Source organism: Typha angustifolia, chromosome 9, assembly GCF_048772165.1.
Source record: "Typha angustifolia cultivar Huaian chromosome 9, ASM4877216v1, whole genome shotgun sequence".
Taxonomy (NCBI): domain Eukaryota; kingdom Viridiplantae; phylum Streptophyta; class Magnoliopsida; order Poales; family Typhaceae; genus Typha; species Typha angustifolia.
This window is the reverse complement of record NC_133247.1, coordinates 8,700,013-8,719,982: the sequence shown is the minus strand read 5'-3', so window position 1 is coordinate 8,719,982 and position 19,970 is coordinate 8,700,013. Positions and strand designations below refer to the sequence as shown.

Here is a 19,970-nt window from a genome sequence, read left to right as displayed (position 1 = left end):
GGGCTATAATTATGAAATCCAATAAAAGAAGGGAACGGAAAATAGAGTAGCGCATGCACTATTGCGCCAACCCGATACCGCTGAGCTTGTAGCCTATTCTTCTCCTACCTTTCCCTTCCTTGACAAGCTGAGGTATGCATGTACATCTGACCAAGATATTTTGAGATTGTTGCAGGAGGTGATGGATGACCCGAAGCGCCATCCTGAATTGGAGAACCGAGGCGGTTTACTACTGGACCGTAGATGCATTCGGGTGCCCACAAATGATGGATTGCGACAAAAATTGTTGGAGCACTTCCACCAAACTCCAGAGATTAGTCATGAGGGTGTCTTGAGGACTTATAAGAAGATATCTCAGAGTTACACATGGCCAGGATTGAGGCGGGATGTGAGGAGTTTTGTCCGTGCTTGCGAAGTCTATCAAAGGGCTAAGGCAACCACATTAAAACTGGCCAAATTACTTCAGCCTTTACCTATACCGAACCGTGTTTGAGAGGACATTTCTATGGATTTCATAGAGGGTCTTCCGCTGATACGTGGATATTCTATTATCTTTGTGGTGGTTGACAGATTGAGCAAGTATGCGTATTTTTCGGCATTGTCACATCCGTTTTCAGCCAAGTCGATGGCTGAAATTTTTGTTAAAGATATTGCTCGTTTACATGGCATGTCACGCACGATTGTCTCGGATCATAGTCGTGTATTTATGAGCGATTTTTGGATGGAGTTTTTCAGATTGTAGGGGACTCGATTGAATTTCAGTTCGGCCTACCATCCATAGACGAACGGTCAAACCGAGGTGGTCAATCGGGGCATTGAGCAGTATTTGAGATGCCAAGACGATGGTTGGAGTTCTTACCGTGGGCGAAGTGGTCTTATAACACTGCCTACCAAAGCAGCATTGGCATGACTCCATTTGAGGTGCTGTATGGACGCACGGCTCCGACGTTACGCGCTTATGATCCAGTGGCATCTGCAGATCGTACAGAGGTAGAGTTAACGTTGATGGATAGAGACGCCACATTGAAGAGGTTGCATGCTCATCTTAAACTTGCTCAAAACTGCATAAAGCAAGTTTATGATCGTAGCCATAGGGAGCAGGAGTTCGACATCTGCAGTTGGGTATTTGTGAGGGTGCAACCGTATCGACAAGTGACCTTGCGTCCGATGCATAACCAAAAGTTAGCACATCACTACTTTGGTCCGTTTCGGGTGTTGGAACGTATTGGTCCAGTTGTATATCGTTTGGAGCTGTCGAAAGGATCGAGAGTACATCCTGTCTTTCATGTTTCATTACTAAGGGAGCGAATTAAATATCATGAAGTCGTTGGATCAGCTCTACCGGAGCCATTGGAGGAGATAGAGATCGTAGAGCTAGTTCAAGTACTTGGTAGACGTCAATGATAACATGGTACCAAATTGGAGATGGAGATTCTAGTTGAGTGGCTTGGCAAGCCATCTGATGAGATGACATGGGAGTTGGAGACTGATATCTTGGAGCGTTTCCCCGACTTTTCCCCTTAAGGGCTAGGTGGGGGAAGCATGGTGGGCTAATACACTTAGTTAGGATCTTTTCTTATTGCATTAGGTGTTTATTTTAATTAAAATAAAATTTCTGTAGGTTGAGTTCAAATGTAGGAGGGGTCGCGTTCGAACGCCCATGCGAACGTCTGTATTAGGTTCGCAAATATAGAGAATGCATATTATGCGTTCAAACGCAATCGGGCGAGTTCGAACGCTCACGTTCGAACGCTTGCATCACGTTCGCACATCTAGAGATGGAGCTTTTTGAGTGCGTTCGAAAGCGATCGGGCCCATTCGAACATGATTGACGGGAAAGTTCTAGAATTAGGGTTTCATATTATTTTAGGACTTGTTGGCTAGCCTCTTTAAATATGTGGATGGCAGCCAACTTCATTATGCTATTGGATTATTGATTTCTTGCCTTCTATCTTCTCTAATCTCTCTCTCTCCCTCCTCCCTCTTCACTATCCTTCCACCTCTACAGTTGGCAAGATTTCTCCTAACTTCTAATCTCCCTCGACTGTCGAGCCACCCCTCTTTTTTGAGATCTCGACCACTTCGTTCCCTTCGTCTACTTCCCTTAATCACATCCACAATTCACCTTCATCCCCATACCCATCCATAACCCTAACATCCACTCAACCCGTCACCACCACCATCACCCACATTATTCCGTATTTTCTTTCCTGCTACAGTTTAAATCTACGAAGGACGTAAATACAAAAGTTGTAGATCAAAAAGTTATAGATCTAACCCAATTAGTTTTGAATCTGCTACAGTTCGTATTTTCTGACTATCGAAGAATATCTAACGAATATTTTTCCACGATTGTGCGGACTGATTCATGTGATACATTCAAATCTTGAAAGAATTGTTGTGTAGCCTATCTTGGTTTCAAATCTTATCAATATTTCAGAGTTAAATATGGAAGATGCAGATATCGAGGAGTAGCGAATTTATTTTTTTATTAGGGTTGTTTATTCTTTTCTTCCTAGTTGGATTTTAGCCCTTACGAGGGTTATTATGTTTTAAATTTGTGGATGGACTTGTATTCCTAGAAGCTTGTTGAGGCGTGTGTTTATTGTAATTCTAGATTATTTGCTTGGATTATTATGGTAACTTTAGACCTATCTTAGATACTTTGTGAGATTATTACACTGACAGGTCATGTGAGAGTCATGTGAATTTTTCCACATGAAGAACACGTGATTTTGGAGGTGTTTTGGCTACCAAGTCCTTCCTCTCTTAGGCATTTGACATGAAGGATCTTGGTGACTTGTTATATATTTTGGGCATTAAGGTTGGTCGTAGTTCTCAAGGCTATGTTCTTTCTTAGATCATATACGCCTTTGGCATTATTTATATTCCTCATCATTCTGCTAGTAAAGTGTATAACATTCCACTTGCTATCAATGTCAAACTTTTACCTACAAATGGTACTCCTCTACTGCCAACTGGTTGGCGTGCTTACATAGTTAATTATCACTATGCCTAACATCGCTTATGCATAGGGGTGTAGACGAGCTAAGTCTGAGCAAGCTGGCTCTAGCTCAGGTTCAACTCAAAATTAATTGCAAGGCCTACTTTGATATTTAGGCTCTGTTCAGCTCAACTCTCATTTTCTAGAAGAACAAAAGGCAGTGTTGTTTCCCACTCTAGTATGGAATTTGAGTAGCGTGCTATTGCTAACACCACTGTTGAGATTGTGTCGCTTCGCTGGCTTCTTGCCAATCTTGGTGTTCCGCAAACGCACCACCAATACACATTTCTCAAAATTATGTTTTCCATGAATGCACTAAACACGTTGAGGTTGACTGTCATCTCGCTTGACATCATTATCAACATCGGACCATATCTCTTCCATATATTTCGGCTGAGCTGCTACTTGCTAATCTCCTGACAAAATCTGTCTGTTTACCTTTCTCTCATCCAAACTTCATCTGTTGCCCTTACCAGCACCTAAAGTTTGAGGTGGAGGGTTTGTGATATATGCTTTGATTGAAGGGATTGACTTGTCATTCTTTGGCAAGTTCATTTAAACGTTGGTTAGTATATATTTGATTAGACTATATTTAGACTATCATATTATATATTATATTCTTGGGGTTTCCCATACTGGCATTGTATTATGTATAAAGATGTAATTGATCAATTCTTATAGTAACATAACAGTTTGTTATTAATGAAACATTTTCATCACATAAATGCATTATATTAGCCAGAAACATGAAATTAAATAGAACTATAGAAGTCAATCCATTTGATAAATTAACCATCACACAATTTTAAAACGTAAATGTGTTATTAACCAAACAATTTTCAAAATTTTAGAACTAAAATGCCCTTAGGATAAAAAATAAAATGACTAAATATTGAAGATAATTAGGTAATTTTGTAAAAGAAAGAGATCCAATTCGCCAAAAATAAGCTGGGTTCCACAGGTTGCCATTAGCTGATTTTTATTGAGTCTGATAATTATGGTAATGTTGAATATTATATCTACAAAATTCTAGTAATATGGATCAAATACTAGATATATCCAGATCCATTTTCTGAACCCGTAAGAATCACAACATTACTCAATTTAAGAAAATTAGTACATATATGACATATGATATATGTGAAAATTTATATAAGAAATACAAAATTATATCTTATTTCACTATTTTCATAATATTATAAACTACATTAATAAATGAACAGTTTATTCGGACAATACTTTGCTCAACCTCATTCCGTATAGAAGATTGGTAATGCTATCACTTTCAATAGCAAAGACTAGTTTTTGTACTCGCGAGTAGATTGGTAAGGACATCATTTTCAATGGCAAAGACTATTTTTCGTCCTGGCAAGTATTTCTTTTAATACCTACCACTACGAATCTCACGAATCGATTCATTGAAAGACTGCAAGAGTGTACGTTGCCACGTTAACAGCATTTACCCTGATGATAGGATAAAATAAGACATAATAATGCTACATCTAAACGTATCTGATATATTAATGATACAAACTATATTCTCAAAAAGTAATACAAAGTTGCAAACTATAAATAGCGCAGAACTAGAATGCACGAGTGAGTTTATATAAAGCTCAACAAGTTACAAGATCAGAACTTACTCAGACAGCTAAGTTACAAGATCAGAACTTACTCAGACAGCTAGGTTATGTCATTCGACACCACCAATCGTTATATATTAGATATTTCCTACTAGACTTCTGACCAAATGAATAATTATCCTTCAGCAAAATCTTGAGATCACAAGAAGAATCGCCTTCGGCTTGTGTCCATCTCCGCCTAGAAACGAAAGGAGAGGCCTTTTAAGTTCCGAGAAATAAGATCGCACAACATTGAAATGATGAAGTTATACATTGTAAATGCAGGAACTTACCTTATGAACCCATTCAAATTCTCCTCCTTTAGAATCAAATGTTCCTTGTTGCAGACTAATAAGCTTCAGAGTGAATCGAGGACCACACTCCTGCATAATCAAGAAGAGAAACAACTGTTACTGCAGATATCATCTATAAAAATGTACATCAAACTACATAGATCCCAGCAATGGACTTCTCAGGACGATGACAGTACGTCTGCAGTCTATAGTAATGCTACTGAGTTACACCAATAAGCAAAGTATGCTTGAGTAAGAAAGAACAAGCCAATACTGGCAATCGTATTGTGTTTATGTTGAACATATTACCCCATATACAAATCCAAGTTCTTCTCGATTCCTCCAGCAAGCCTTTTATTTTGTTTATATCTCTATCCAATATACCGATCATTCTAGGCCATACTCTAAAACTCCTAATCTTGTGAAAGGTGGCAAAGGCCAACTGTCCTCCCAATCAGGAGCACCTGCCTGCTTGGCGTCCACCATAGCTGCCATTTGATTCCATTTCTATTGATCTTTCTTTTCAAAGAGGCAATAAACGGTAAAAACAGCATTCTACCAACTCACCCTCCCATCTCTAGTCCCAATACTCACCCCCTACCCACCTTATATGAGAGATGATAATGGACAGACAGCATCCGAACCCATGGCTCAGCCTTTCTTACTGTACTTACTTTCTGAACTCCAATTGCCAAGTCCAGCTAACTTTTAACTCAACAGAGCTCCATTTAGAACTAAATCCAAAGTCACCCCAATCTGTTCTAGCCAGACATTAATCCAGATACTCAGTGTAGCATGTGCTAACCCCACCCACCCTGCCGTTTATCATGCGTATTAAGGAATTAACATTAACTGATGGAATATGTGTAAAAACAGTTCAGGCATGCAAGAGATTTAGAAAATTTTAACCCACATACCTGAAGGCGAGCAATCACTTTCTGTTGAGGTGGTAAATTCTTGCTCTTTGCTTCCTTACTAGACTTATTTTTTGTCTCATCTTTTTTCTCTTTGGTTTCAAAGATGTACCTAGTTTTCACATTGGATTAAAAATTACAGTGAGATCAGAAGGTTGCAAGAGTATTACAACTGTAATCAACTATACATATTATAATATGACTTAGAAAATATTGTCTTAATACCAGGTAAATAAGAGATACAAATCAATAGAAGATGAACTCAACTCAATTCATGTTAATAAAGACAGACTAGTCTAGATCCAGTGACAGAATGAAACTATATTATTGAACTAGAAAACCAAATATCCAATACATGAGAAAGGTTAAGCATCAAATATCTATTTAATTTAAATACAAAATTTGCTAAAGAAAGAAATAGTATCTAGAAGAAAAGAGATGTAAATAGTTGTCGAATAGAACTTGAATGTATATTGTTATAACATGTAGTCCGCATGGATCTAGATAAACAAATATGACCCATGACTGTCCATACAGCAACTAATACCTGCTTTATGTTAGATGCAGCATAGAACATTCCCAATGAAGTAGAGAATCTTAAAAATATTAAGTAATTTTTATGACCACAAATGGAACCAAATAGTGCCTATGGTCTTTTCCTCCAAAAAAACAAAAGTGAAAAAGGAACCAAGTATGCTGTATCTTGGAACTCTAAATACCAAAAAGGAGGATGACAGACATTGTTAATTAGAAATTCCTCTAAGTCTAGCTTTCCTAATTAGAGAATGAACTGTGTACTTCATATCCAATTAAAATTTGGCAAAGAAACTGAAGTTTGCTTTCTATTATACCATTACTTACTAGATTAAAATCAAAACTTTATGCCTCCAACGCTACAATTTCAACTAGGGAGTGAATCAAGTGTATGGCAGATCCCACTGATCTTTGGCAGAAGTTTTCAGCTTGATTTTCTACAACCCTTATTTGCTAAAGAAAATAAAAAGATAACCCAGGCTATGATATTGAAAATCAAAAGAGATATTAATCAATTACTACAACTAGTACACAAACTCTAGCAATCTTACCATATATGACCACAAAAGAATAATGGCGTTTCAAAGAAGATATGTGGACCCTAGAAGAAAAGCAGCTTTCCTTCCAATTACTTTCTATAGCAGTTATAATCTTGCACCACACTCAGGTGTCGCGGCAGGCACATACTAAAGGCAAGAAAAGAAATATCTACTTTTAGCCCTAAGATTTCAATTATTTGGTATTTGATTTGATAAAAACAAAAAAATGAATTTAGTAACTATTTTGATGAAAGCAAACAAATTTCTATAATAGTAATTATTAATTAACAATTGAGAAACATTTTCTGTTTAATGCAAAGGCTGAAATAATTATGAGTTTTGGTCTTTCATACATAACTTATATTTGGAACATGATATCAATGTGATTTTCTTCTATCTCAAAAAAGGACTCATTTATCTACATTTTTACTATAGTAGATATTCTACAATTCTCACGTTTTATATATCAAACTTATGCCACAAATTAGAAATTGTAGAACAGTATTATTGATGAACAGATTTTTGACACTTTATCTAATATTTTTATCATAACATTATATAACGTGCTCTAATGGATGTAATTATTTTTCACAAATAGTACACTTAATATTCCATACTTTTCATATACAAGTATTTTTCAAATTCAAATGTTAGCTATGTGCAATAGGACCTACGAGATTATTAAGCATAATTGTATTTTAGGCAACACCATCTGAAGACAGGTTCTCCGTTTATAACTTTTCAATCAAATATCATTTTGTTGTGATTTTCATTAGGCAAGAAAGACAGCTCAAAAATCTATAATTTTGCTTCTGCTGACAAATTCAAATGTTTTCTCAATCAAATAGGTGTCGCAAATCAAAGAACAAAATCTAACTCGAATCTATCCACCCACATTAAATGTTTCACAAAAGGGTTTCCAAGACTTTAAACTCTTTCTAACAAAAAAAAAAAGCATTTTCAACTTATAAAAGGGTGTTCATACCTCATATTGAAATAAGAGTTTCAAAGGTAAATTAAGAGTTAAAAGAGAGCAATCTATCTCAGTTTATATTAGAGAAGAGAAGATCTCAATTCGACAATCTCCTTTCTCTCTTTTCTTTTCTTTGTGAGCTTTATTTGTAAATCCAATTCCTTGAGAGTGTATACACACTGAGTATGGTCTTTTCTCATATATTGAAGTGAAGAAGGTAGGGGAGCCTTCTTGGTTTGTAAGAGAGATCAAGTAAATCTATCAAAAGAAGCCGGTAGATTTCTTGATACAAAACAGACATTTTGAGGGCATAGAATTTTAGGATAAATCACGTGTAAAAGTTACCTAGTACATTAAAAAGCTAGTTTATATGTTTTTTACGCATGTTAAATTCTCAAGGAATGAGCCTTGAAGAGTGGATGTAAAAATTAGCCAAACCGCTATAATTCTCGATGTTTTCTTTCATCTCTTTTCACTGTTTATCTTGTTTTAGTTTTCATAGGATACTCATACACATAAGGATAAAGTTTGTCACTTGTATCCTTATTCTTAAATTGCATAAAGCTTTTAAATTTTTCATTATCTTCAAATTTGCACATACATTTGCATACTTGAATTTTATTTTATTTTATTTTAATTTTTTTTTGTTTGAAAAACCAATTCAACCCTCTCCACCTCTCTTGGATTGCTTAGTCGAGCCAACATCTATTGATTCTACCAAAAAATTATTTTCTTATAGCAATCTTTCTGTACAGATTCAGTATTGTCACTTGCCATAAGCTACCCAGCTTGTTCATCCTAGTCAGTTCCTTACTAGTAAGCATTCTTGACCAGATAGATCCCTTTCTCTGAAGGCAAGAGATGCATTTGTGGCACAACACTATGTACTTAAACATGAACTAAATTTTCCTTTTTCCCCCTTATTAGAGACTTCAAGAATTCATCTGATAATCGACAACTACACAAATAATTAGGTTCAAAATATCTACATGTAAAGAAGACGAACAAATTGGATTATTAAACTTGCAAGTAAACTAAGATAGCAAAAAATTTGTAATCACAACACATCACATCAGCAACCATGGATAACTTTGCATGATAGTTAGTGGAATGCAAATAAAATAATGGAGGGAAACCTTCACTTGACTCCAACCACTAACATATTTTCTTGTAACCATGAGAAAGTTTTCTTTCCATGATAGCCAGAACAAAAGGAGATAATTAGGAGAAACAAGAAATTAGTGGCTAGCTAATCTTCCACAGGAGTATAGCATGTATCAAATTTGATGAGAAAAATAACTGACTAGGTTTAGGACTCTCTTAACTTAATTAACCTGTTAGCATCAATGGAGCTAAGAGATCTAGACTCATAAGGCAGAAAGATACCAAACATACAGAAAAGCAACAAGAATAAAATAAAAAGCATCCCACTAATGCAAGTAACAGTTAGTTCAATGCTGTCATCACAGATCTTAGCCAAATCAAACAAGCAAGCACTAATACACTTATACACATATAAGTATCATTTATATCCTTCAGCTTCCTACACCCCCAACCCACCTAACCAGCCCCTTCTTTCCTTTTAGTTGGCATGCTCCATTGGAGGTTTTTGTATTTCTAGTCCATTATAAATACCTCAAGTAAATATAGATTTTCATTCAAGGGAGAGTTATACATGTTCATTCCTCTCAAAAGATCATAATAACAAAAGGAACAAAGTTGAAAATAGAGGTAATTGTAAAGGACATTATTCGTACTTGTTATCCCGTGGTACTTGCATATAGATGTGTCAAATATGCTCATTGCCTCACAAACCACTTGATCTCAGTTCGTTTTCAGCTTGTGCCAAGCTTGCTCTTCAACTAAACAAGTTGAGCTTGAGCTCATTTCATGAAGGAGCTGAGTTGAATTAGCTCAGTATGTCTATATATAAAATGCATATATTATATTTATATTTTATGCTATTTTACCATCTGAAGTGGTATCCTAGATAGTTAGTTTGTTAGATTTGTTTGAAGTAGATTGTAGTTAATTGGATAAAGCAGCCTATATATTTCTTCTTTCTAGCAACCTTCAAACTATGTAAATCGGCAGTTCATTGGTCTGACTTTTTTTTTTTGGCAAACAAGATTTATCCAAGCCGAACTCATGTTTCTCAATTTTAGGCCGAGTCAAATTTGATCCTGCCTTAGTCAACTCATCTCAAGCTCAATCAATGCTCAAGCTTTGACTATAGGTAACTTTGAGCTGAGTGGAGTCAAGCTCAGCTCATTTACACCCGTAGTTGCATAGTGACTTTCGGGTTAGTACATATTATATTTCATGGATTAGGGCACATGGAATATAAAAGTAAGACAATAGGTAACTTTGAGCTGAGTGGAGTCAAGCTCAGCTCATTTACACCCGTAGTTGCATAGTGACTTTCGGGTTAGTACATATTATATTTCATGGATTAGGGCACATGGAATATAAAAGTAAGACAATAGTGCAAAACAAACAAATAACTAATGCAGATTGAATTGATATGAACAACGAATCCAAATTAAGTTATGAACAGAATATGTGTCGAAGCTGCCTTGATAGAAATAGTGATCCACTCTTTCCGACTTAAGTTTAGCTATGATTTTCTATAACAAAGAATTCACATTTGAGGCCTTAAAACAAGAAGTCCTAGAAAGTAAATAAATTAACTACTAAGCATCTCTCCTTTTACTCAATACAAAAAACGCATATAAGTCTGATTAACACATATAAACGAGAGCTATGCATGTCTTTCTATGGTAGATGAGAGGTTGCAGTAGAGTTATTACACTCCTTTGTCGTTTTCTATCATAAATAAAGTTTATCCTTGTTGATTGTAGAGGAACCAATATTTTTTTATTTCTATCTTATAAATATTTTTCTCATAACTTTTGTCAATATAGGAATAGACGTGGAACTTTGTAGGTCATATCCTTGTAGATATATTTTTAAAAATGTCATTATGCACATGACTATTATGGTTAGATAAAACCTTAACCCAATTATTTAAGAGGCACTTAGTTCAAGCTTTTGTGGTGCTCATTTTCAAAAAAATATGAGATATCTTTCTGTTGCTGCTTTGCAGTGCTGGTCAGTAGTTGGCGCACCTTTGACAATCGCTAGTGGATGGTATGAGTCTAAAAGTGTCTAATATACTGGAGAAGGTTTTCCAAAGAATTCCTAGTATAATCTATAATGTGTCATTACATGACAAGTCCATTAATCTAAAGATTCAAGTATAACCCACAATCATTAAGCTTCAAACACACTGGATTTCTTATCCAAAAAAGACTTTTCATTGGTCTACAAGAACAGCAAGCATATAATTGTACCTGTGATGCCGGAAGAATATGAAATCTCGCTGATTATGAAAGGTTACTACTCGACGACCACGGAAATTAGGATCTTGGGGAAAAAGAGACTGTATCAATCTAAGAAACAAGAAAATCCCAAGAACAAATTAACAAAGAGAGTTGAATAACGGGTAAAAAAACTACAAATACCACACAAAAGCAGACAAACTAAATGAAATAAAGAAAAAAATATCAACTTTTCAAAATTACCTTCCAATGCGATGACCAAGGCGTGTAGAGAAGTTGTTCAACACTAACTCAGGCTGATGACTTGTAGGATTACCATGATTCTATATTTCGCAAACAAGAACACACTGAAATTAAAGGATATCTTTTGACACGGAAAATACTAACATCATTTATAAAGGAAAAGATAGCAACCAATATGAAAAATTTACAGGATGTCCAACATTAGGGCACATAAGCAAGTAACAAATGATAATCTTTTTATGCCCTAAGTAAACAACCACTTGGTACAACTGAGGATGTTGGTGATCCAACCAATAATAAAATATATACAAAAAGAAGTAATAATAATCCTCAGGAAACATGTAAATATTTCAAGTAAAAATTAATATCTTACCTAAGAAAAAATATGCTGGAAACTATTGAGTTATATTAGAAGGAGGAACACTCAAGTAGTCAACTTTAGAGTAATTTTGAAAAGATCACTACAACAGTAATGATGGTAGTAAAGCTCGTGTACTTAGACATGAGTGGTCATTGGTCCGGGCAATGAAAAAAGCCTCTCACCAAATCAGGGTAGGTTACATAAATCCGCCATCCACAGACCCCATATTGAAGGGGATAAGGGAAGCATGGATAGGGCAAGTCAGTTGTGAGCAAATTAAGTGCATGTACAAATATGCATTCAATAGGATCTAAGGGGTATTTGATATGTTTCTTCAAAAGTTTAATGAAGTCATGGACAACAATGATCGTACCGACAGCGTACTGGTGGGCGTGTGGCACGAGGGATGCCGCACAGCACCCTTCTTAATAGTTTCGTCATCTGTAACTTAAGTTTTTATTCCACACAACCCAACCCACAACTCTTTCTTCCTCCTCAAGCTAGGGCACCACAGATGCATGCGATTGGGGCCTCGAGCTCAAGGGCGACGAGACAGCGGCTAATGGCGACGACAAGGTCGATAAAGAGCTGTGATGGCTGGTGAGTAGTCTCTCTCATCTTTTTCTCTTCCTCTCTTATGGCAAGATCGGCAAGTGTCGCAACACATGCTGTGTCGTGTCGTGCTAACTGGTGATCAGCACAGGTCATGCCTGTGGCACGACCATCCTTAGTCAAGGATATGTTTTGTATACGACCAAGAATATATAGCCGAGAATGTAGTTAAGAATATAAAGGTAACATCAATATCGGGTTTGTTTTCATTAACACAACCCACGCCAACGTATGAAAAGAAAACTACTCCATTCTACAACTAGGTAACCAATGAAAAAGGGGATTATGGTCTAGGTGGCATTACTATCCCAATCAGTGTATTGAAAAGCGGCTATTGTAGCTGCCTAGGCAGCAGCCTTGGTAGAGGGTTGGTGGCCCCTATGTCATCCAACCGCATAGGTAGGCTTGGCAAGCTAAGTTAGTCAAGAAAGCAAGTTAGGTTTAGAGACTTATCAGTTAGTTTAAAATAAAAAGTACAAAAAAATTTTGTCATCAAGCCCAATGTTTTGAAAGGTGGCCACCTCAGCATTGGCAACCTATGGACCGCCCCACATAGACCATATGAGCCTACCAATGCGGTTGAACCACATATATGCATGTTTTGACTGCACATGTGATTTTTGGCGACACATGTGGTTTTTGGCGACACATGTGGTTTTTGGCGGCACATATGCCATTTTGGTAGCCATTTGGCAGTTTTAGGCGCTCATTTGATGATTTATTCTATATTAAATTAAAAACATGATGCTATCAAATGTTATCTAAGTGTACATAATATAGTCCTACACATTATTTAGTACATTTATACAAATACTAGTTTACTACTAACCAAATATTGCATATAGCATATATTATATCATATAATATTATTAAAATATTAAAAAAATAAGCTGCATATAGGGCTGTCAAAATAGACGAGCGGCTCAGGCTCGGCTCGAGCTCAGCTTGACTGAAGCTCGAGTTCGGCTCGGCTCACTTAGAGATGACACGAGCCCGAGTCATCAAAATCGGCTCGAAATTAATTTCGAGCCGAGCCTGAGCTGGCTCGCTCAGGCTCAGCTCGTTAGGCTCGATAGGCTGTAGTAATTTTTTTTAGTGGTGTAGGGTGCTAACATTTCATCATTTCGTACTTATTTTAATAATTAATAGATGAGAGATTGAGAGGTGTCTCAATTGGTGGGGCCCGCTCATGTGAAAGCCATCTTTTCCTTTTGTCCTTTATCCATCACTTTTCAAAGGCGTTACAGTCGAGGCTTTTAATTTTCAATGTCATACTTCAACTTGAATGCCTGATGCACGGCCTCTAGTGGCCGGCCTTGAGCCAAGCCCTTCCCTCCCTTACTCTGCATCACTAAAATCAAGCCTCCCTCTTCTAACGGCCGGGACGAGCTCCATGAGATCGGGATCAAGCTAGCTGAGCTCGCGTGCTCCGTGCACATGCGCTTCGCCTTCCGGGGGTCGCGGTGACCCACCTCGACGACGTGCGCCCATGGATGCTCCATGTCGGGTGGGGGGAGGCGGTCGCTGTCGACTCCATGCTCGAGCTCCGCCACCTCTTCATTAGCCCAAGACCACAGCAGCACTAAATAACCCAGTTTGGGCTGTTGGGTCTCATTACATCGGTTGCAGCCTAACAAAACAAAATTTGCCAAGCTCCCCTCCCCCTCTAAGAAGACCAAGTACGTACTCAAGCGAAGAGAAGAGCCCGGAAGACCGACTGCTGCTGCAGAACCCACTAGCTTACAATGGCCATCTGAGGCCTTCATTGCTCGACCTCCACCCTTCTCCCATGGGCACAGACTCCTCAAGCTGTCGCGGTGCTCGGCTTGGGGTCAATCTGGCTCGACAATAGGCTCATTTCAGGCTCGAGCTCAACTCGGGCTTGGTCTAGCCCGGCTCGGGCTCGGTTCGAGTTTAGCTGAGTCGAGCCTGAGCGTAATTCTACGGCTCGAAATTCATTTCGAGCCGAGCCTGAGCCGAAGTCGGCTCGCTCAGGCTCGGCTCGTTTACACCCCTAGCTGCATACCACGGGTGCTTTTCACAACATTGTCGATCTCTAGTCCCCTCCTCTCTCCGGTAGCGATCTGTGGCTGTGCGGTGGCGATAAGCACACAGCAAAGGTGGCAAGGTCATATTTGCCTAGGTTATATGGGTATTAGAAAAGGGATCCTTTTCCAACTAGTTCATGTTTGGCTAGGTCAATGCAATTACAAATGATTGAGGTTGGGTTTTCTACCTTCACTCAATCGATCATTCTAGGTGGATCAATAAAGTTCAAGAAAAGTGATGTGTCTATAAATAATGGGAAATCAACAATAAAGAAGACTTTGATTGGTTGTTCAAAAAAAAGAGAAAAATAGTGCCTAATATCGTTCACTTCTTCAAGAACCTTCTTTATCCGTAATGGGGTCTTTTACAATTCTTAAACAAAAAGTCGACTATGTTTTGTAACCAGAGGTTGATTACGTTGGATCCAAATAAAATAAACCAGCCAGGTTTAGTCTTTAAAACTTAAACATATTATGAAAGTTATGGGTATGTGGCTAACCCTAACTTTCAAAACCAATATGATCTATTGTCACCCCTTGCTACTAGCTATTTGGATGCATAGGGGTCGTAACAATATCGTTCCTTAGAGCACCGGTGCCTATGGAGTAAATTTCATGTATGAGATAGATTTAGCTTGACAAAGAAGATTAGCTAAGTTTGATGTGGAAATAAATTTGCAAAATGAACCCAGCGCTAATAAATTAAGTCTATTATAAAGACAAGAAACTGAATTTTCAGGATATCACTATTAAACAGAGTGATAACATATATTTTACAACTTTTGTTTATAATTTGACTCTAAAATACTACTACAGTCATCCTATATTCCTGCAGTCGAAAAATTTCTAGGCTTTAATCTCAAAATTTCTAATAAGAACAATCAATTCAATTTTAGCAGCAATATCTTCAACTAATATCTACTGTAAGTTCTTTTATAATATCTACTTGCTTAATTGAAACAAAGTCCCCTTGTTTTACAAGAATAAACGAAAGAAACACGAAACAGGAAATAAATACATGCACACGAATTAAAAAACATCAATTCCTAAAAAAAACATAAGATCGTTAATATTTATAAACACCTTACACAGTAATTCCTACTACTTATGTTAGAAAGCTTATAAACACCTAACACAGTAATTACACAAAATTACCTTGATATCCTTACGCAGGACAAGTCTAGATAGTTTGAAATGTGCAGTGGGTCCATCAGGTAAGCTAATGATTAGAAGTGCATCTATAAAACAAATAATTAGAACAAAGATAAGAGATTTCAATAAGAAAAATCAATAGTCTCCTATGAAAAAAAAATAGTCTAACCGGGTTCTCGCCGATTTGTGTGTACGACTATAATCGAAGTGAAGTCCTTGTTATTTGCATATTCTACAATCTGTACTAGGAATGGCAAAGATCAATAACAATACACCTAATTATGCCACTATGGTTTTAAAGTTTATTAACCTAAATTTACCAATATCAATAAAATACCTTTTTCAGTTCATAAGTTCCTCTCTTAAAGTAATGGGCATTAGGGATCACTGATAAGAGCTCCTCAATAAAGGCAGGTCCCCTCTACAAATATATAATGAAAAATAAACAGTATTAGTTTAAAGATTTCCAAAAAATTAGAATATGCATATCAAAAGTTACAAGCTCCCAAAGAGATTGCAGAATGAAATAAGAAACACAAGAATCAAAAAGACAAAAGACGGAGCAGAAAAGTGAAGGGAGACATACTGTAGAATTGAAACGACATGTGGTGATTAATATCTTTGGAGTAACATGCTGTTTCAGAACTGTACTAAATTCATCAGCATCATTTCCAGCAAATAGCTGCATTTACACCCAGAAATCCATTCAATGTTTCAAAAAATGAAAGTCATTGATAAGAAACCCTGATCTCTATCAAATAAGAACAAATATGAGCATTACAATAATAAGAAATAGATTCCACTAATCTTCTTCTCCTACAAGAATCAAATTAAATTACGATTAAATATGAATGATTATGTGAACTATGTCAAATTTGTATCAAGCAAAAGAATCCTTATTCATATTGACTTAAACAAAGCAAACTGTTAGAAATCCCTATCACTACAAAACATTAAAAAAAAAAAAAACTATGTTGCAGTACTTAAAAATAATTTCAAGCACAACATTTCGTGTTTTCAACATTTCTTGCAGCACATAAAGTCACATAAAGTGAATGACAAAGTAACAGCAAATATGACAAAAGAAAATAATCAAAATAGATAAAGGGTTTATGAATCCATCCTTCTGACACCACTGAGGCGATCAAGAAGAATATACCGTATACTCACATCAGATATTCACCTGAGAAAGCGACATACAAGCAGGGATTCAAAATCGATAGAACACTATAATTTTATAACAAACAACTTGCTTACGCCTATTATATCTCCTCTCATAAGCTAGAACTCCCATTCTCCTTCCTTGGCATTCATCTATTAGTTAGTACTTATTAGTAAATATCTATTACATGCCCCTCTTATCCTCATAACCTCCATTCAGCAGCTGATCTTCCCCAAGTCCCAGTAGAAATAAGCCTCAACTATAAAAAGACAAACCATTATCCACAAGTCAAAAAGAAACAAGCCTAAAAGGTAGTTGAATTAGCAAAATTATCAAACCTGCTTAGCATTCAATTAGTTTATTATATAAATTAACCAAACCCCCAATATATCCCTTATGTCAAGCCAAGTAGTAAGTTGTTTACTTAATCTAGGAAAAAAATCCCAGTTCTAGTCAACTTTGAACCCATTCTTCCGTCATTTCCAATTTTGTTCACTATTTTCCTTGAAATAAAGTGACATCTTATAGGAAGCTATTACTTTTGCTCTGTATGCTTCTCTATCATAACAGTAAATGGCTGAAAAACTAGGTTTGCTGTTATTTTGGAATTTTTCTTCTTGAAGATGCATAGACATTCTTCCAAAATTTGCCAGCTAATTTAATTGTGGAATCTACATTTTCATATTGGTACCCACCAATCTAAGAATACTAAGCATGACAACAACTAGGGCCCGTATAAAGGTAATCAAGTGCATATCCAATATAGCCTTCAACTATTAGATTGCATACAGATTTTCATCTTGACTCAGCTGCACACTTCAAGGTTACAAACATCAGCAACCATGGAATTAACTACCAAATTGAAATTTTTCTCCTTACCTTTACAAGGTAAGTTGTATTGTAAAAAAATCTCTTTCATCTTCTATTATGCTGCCATCAAAGTGGTATAATTCCTTTTCTAATAGAAATAAGTGATAGTAATTATGATGACCATCTAAGACTAAAAAATAATGTAGGAGAAAGCTATCAAATCCAATAAAATTCTCCTGTTTAAATTACAAGTGCCATAAACCATCTTATATAAACCTAAAGCCATCACACCTTATCATGTGTCTAATACATAAAAGTTGAAAACTACATCCATCATGCCACCTAGATGGTAAAAGTTTTGAATTCAAAGAAATGCAATTCCCTTCTTATGTGATATTAAAAAAACACTTTCTTCAACAAAGCATACTATTCTTAGCAGAATAAGCACAACCTTCACCCACAAATCTATAGGCATCCAAATCAACGAAACCAAATACGAGAAAGCACGCACCTCTTCATCATCTGGTCGACATGCTGTCTCATCGGCCTCCCTCGTGTTCTCAATCGTGCGAGGCACCTTCTTCTCTGGAGGCTGCACTTCCCAGAACAACACAAACCACAAACATTAGCAAAACTTGGAGCAAAACGAGGAGACCAAACACAATAAAGATTTAGATGTAATCACCTCCTCGCCGAGCTCAATGGCTCTCTTGATTTCGGCATCACGGGCCTTTGCTTGCTCACGCTTTTGAAGATTCTTCTGGCGCTTGAGTTTGGTGTGGACGGCACTCCTCTTCTCCTTGTTCTTTATCTGCGATGGTAGCGTCATCTTCTTTGGCTTCTTGCTTTCTACCCCGACATCGCCTCCCGTCACCGATGGTTCGTACTCAACAGATTTCTTCCTCTTATTCTCCTTGCCCATCACCTTCTTCATCCTTTATGCGAATCGACGGCTGCAAAGACTGACCACCTGCTTAAGGTTTAAGAGAAGAGGTGATTGCTATGGGTTGGGTTTAAATATGTTGGTAGTGACATTTGATCTAAATATATTTCGAAACCACTAACCTAGTTAATGACTTCTAAATATACATTGCTGACTGGGCCAGTGAATTATATCTAAATTTTAAATCTTCTAAAAAATATACTAAGTTTTAAGATGGAATTTTTATATAAATCATTTTTCGATACAGTAACTTTCAAATATAAGCAGCTAACTGGATTAACGACTTATATAGAAATTTTTTCTTTATACTTGATAATATTTTTAGAAATTTTAAATTTTTCATATAAGTCGTTGATATAATCCTGTGAAGTATGGATACAGATACGAGATACGGAGATACGGAGATACGGGGATACGAATACAGGGATACGAATACAGGGATACGATAAATTTTAAAAACTAGGATTCGGATACAGCATGGATACGGCAATAAAAAATTAATAAAAAAATATTTTTAATATATTGTAAACCAATATAACATATGGTTTAATGCATATCATTCTAAGTTTCTAACTTATCTTGTGAATGTTTTGTAGGTACCTTCATAAAGGACAAGGGTTGAAAAGTGGCGAACGTATGCTTTAGTTAGTGAGGCAGTAATTAATTTATAAAACATGGCAGTGAGGAAGTAATTAATTTCTAAATCATGGCAGTGAGGCAGTAAATAATTTCTAAAACATGGCAGTGAGGCATACACTAACAGTGAGGCAGTGAGGCAGTGAGGGAGTGAGGCAGTGAGGGAGTGAGGCAGTGAGGCAGTGAGGCAGTGAGGCAGTGAGGGAGTGAGGCAATGAGGAAGGTGCGAAATTACTCTAATAGCATTCGAAATTACTCTAATAGCATCCTAAATTACTCTAATAGCATCCTAAATTACTCTAATAGCATCAATCAGCTCACTGCCTCACTGTGATCAAGACCCCTAAAAAAGAAATCGAAACCATAAATTCTAATATCACAGACAAAGGTGCAGGAGGAAGGGAGGAAGGTGCGTGAGGAAAGGAGATGAAGTAGGCTACCTCAGTCACCGGAGGGAGTTGCCGTCGTGAGGGGGAGTCGCTGCCGAGGGAGTCGTCGTTGCGAGAGGGAGCCGCTGTCGAAAGAGTCGCCGCGCGGGGGATGGGAGGGGAGGAAGCTTTCGTCGCCGGTGCGTGAGGGAGGAGGGAGGAAGGCCTTCGTCGCCGGCGCGTGAGGGAGGAAGGTGTGTTTTCGTCGCCGCCGACGCGTGAGAGAGAGGGGTTTTTTAGGTCGCGCGCGCGAGAGAGAGAGGGGAACGGGAGAGCGATATCGGGTTAGTTATAATTAACGGGTCTGTTATTAACGGGTTCTAAATTAGTTTTATTTACAGACCCGACCCGTTTAACC

The 19,970-nt window shown here is 37.1% G+C and overlaps 1 protein-coding gene across 2 annotated transcripts; it reads right to left on the bottom strand.

The window, feature by feature from the left end:
• Positions 1 to 4,492: 4,492 nt before the first annotated feature.
• Positions 4,493 to 19,886, bottom strand: LOC140767311 (uncharacterized). 2 transcript variants are annotated; one of them, XM_073107171.1, is made up of 12 exons: positions 19,625 to 19,886; positions 18,291 to 18,558; positions 18,117 to 18,197; positions 16,220 to 16,315; positions 15,971 to 16,054; positions 15,803 to 15,872; positions 15,637 to 15,719; positions 11,461 to 11,540; positions 11,230 to 11,328; positions 5,834 to 5,942; positions 4,917 to 5,006; positions 4,493 to 4,822 (listed from the first exon to the last, which is right to left on the bottom strand). In XM_073107171.1, exons 2-12 carry the CDS (start codon positions 18,537 to 18,539, stop codon positions 4,784 to 4,786), a joined length of 1,080 nt encoding a protein of 359 aa, XP_072963272.1. In that variant the 5' UTR covers positions 18,540 to 18,558; positions 19,625 to 19,886; the 3' UTR covers positions 4,493 to 4,783. The 2 variants fall into 2 exon arrangements, with proteins under 2 accessions (XP_072963272.1, XP_072963271.1); XM_073107170.1 differs by having other exon boundaries at positions 18,291 to 18,575; positions 19,625 to 19,885.
• Between the last annotated feature and the right edge of the window lie 84 nt (positions 19,887 to 19,970).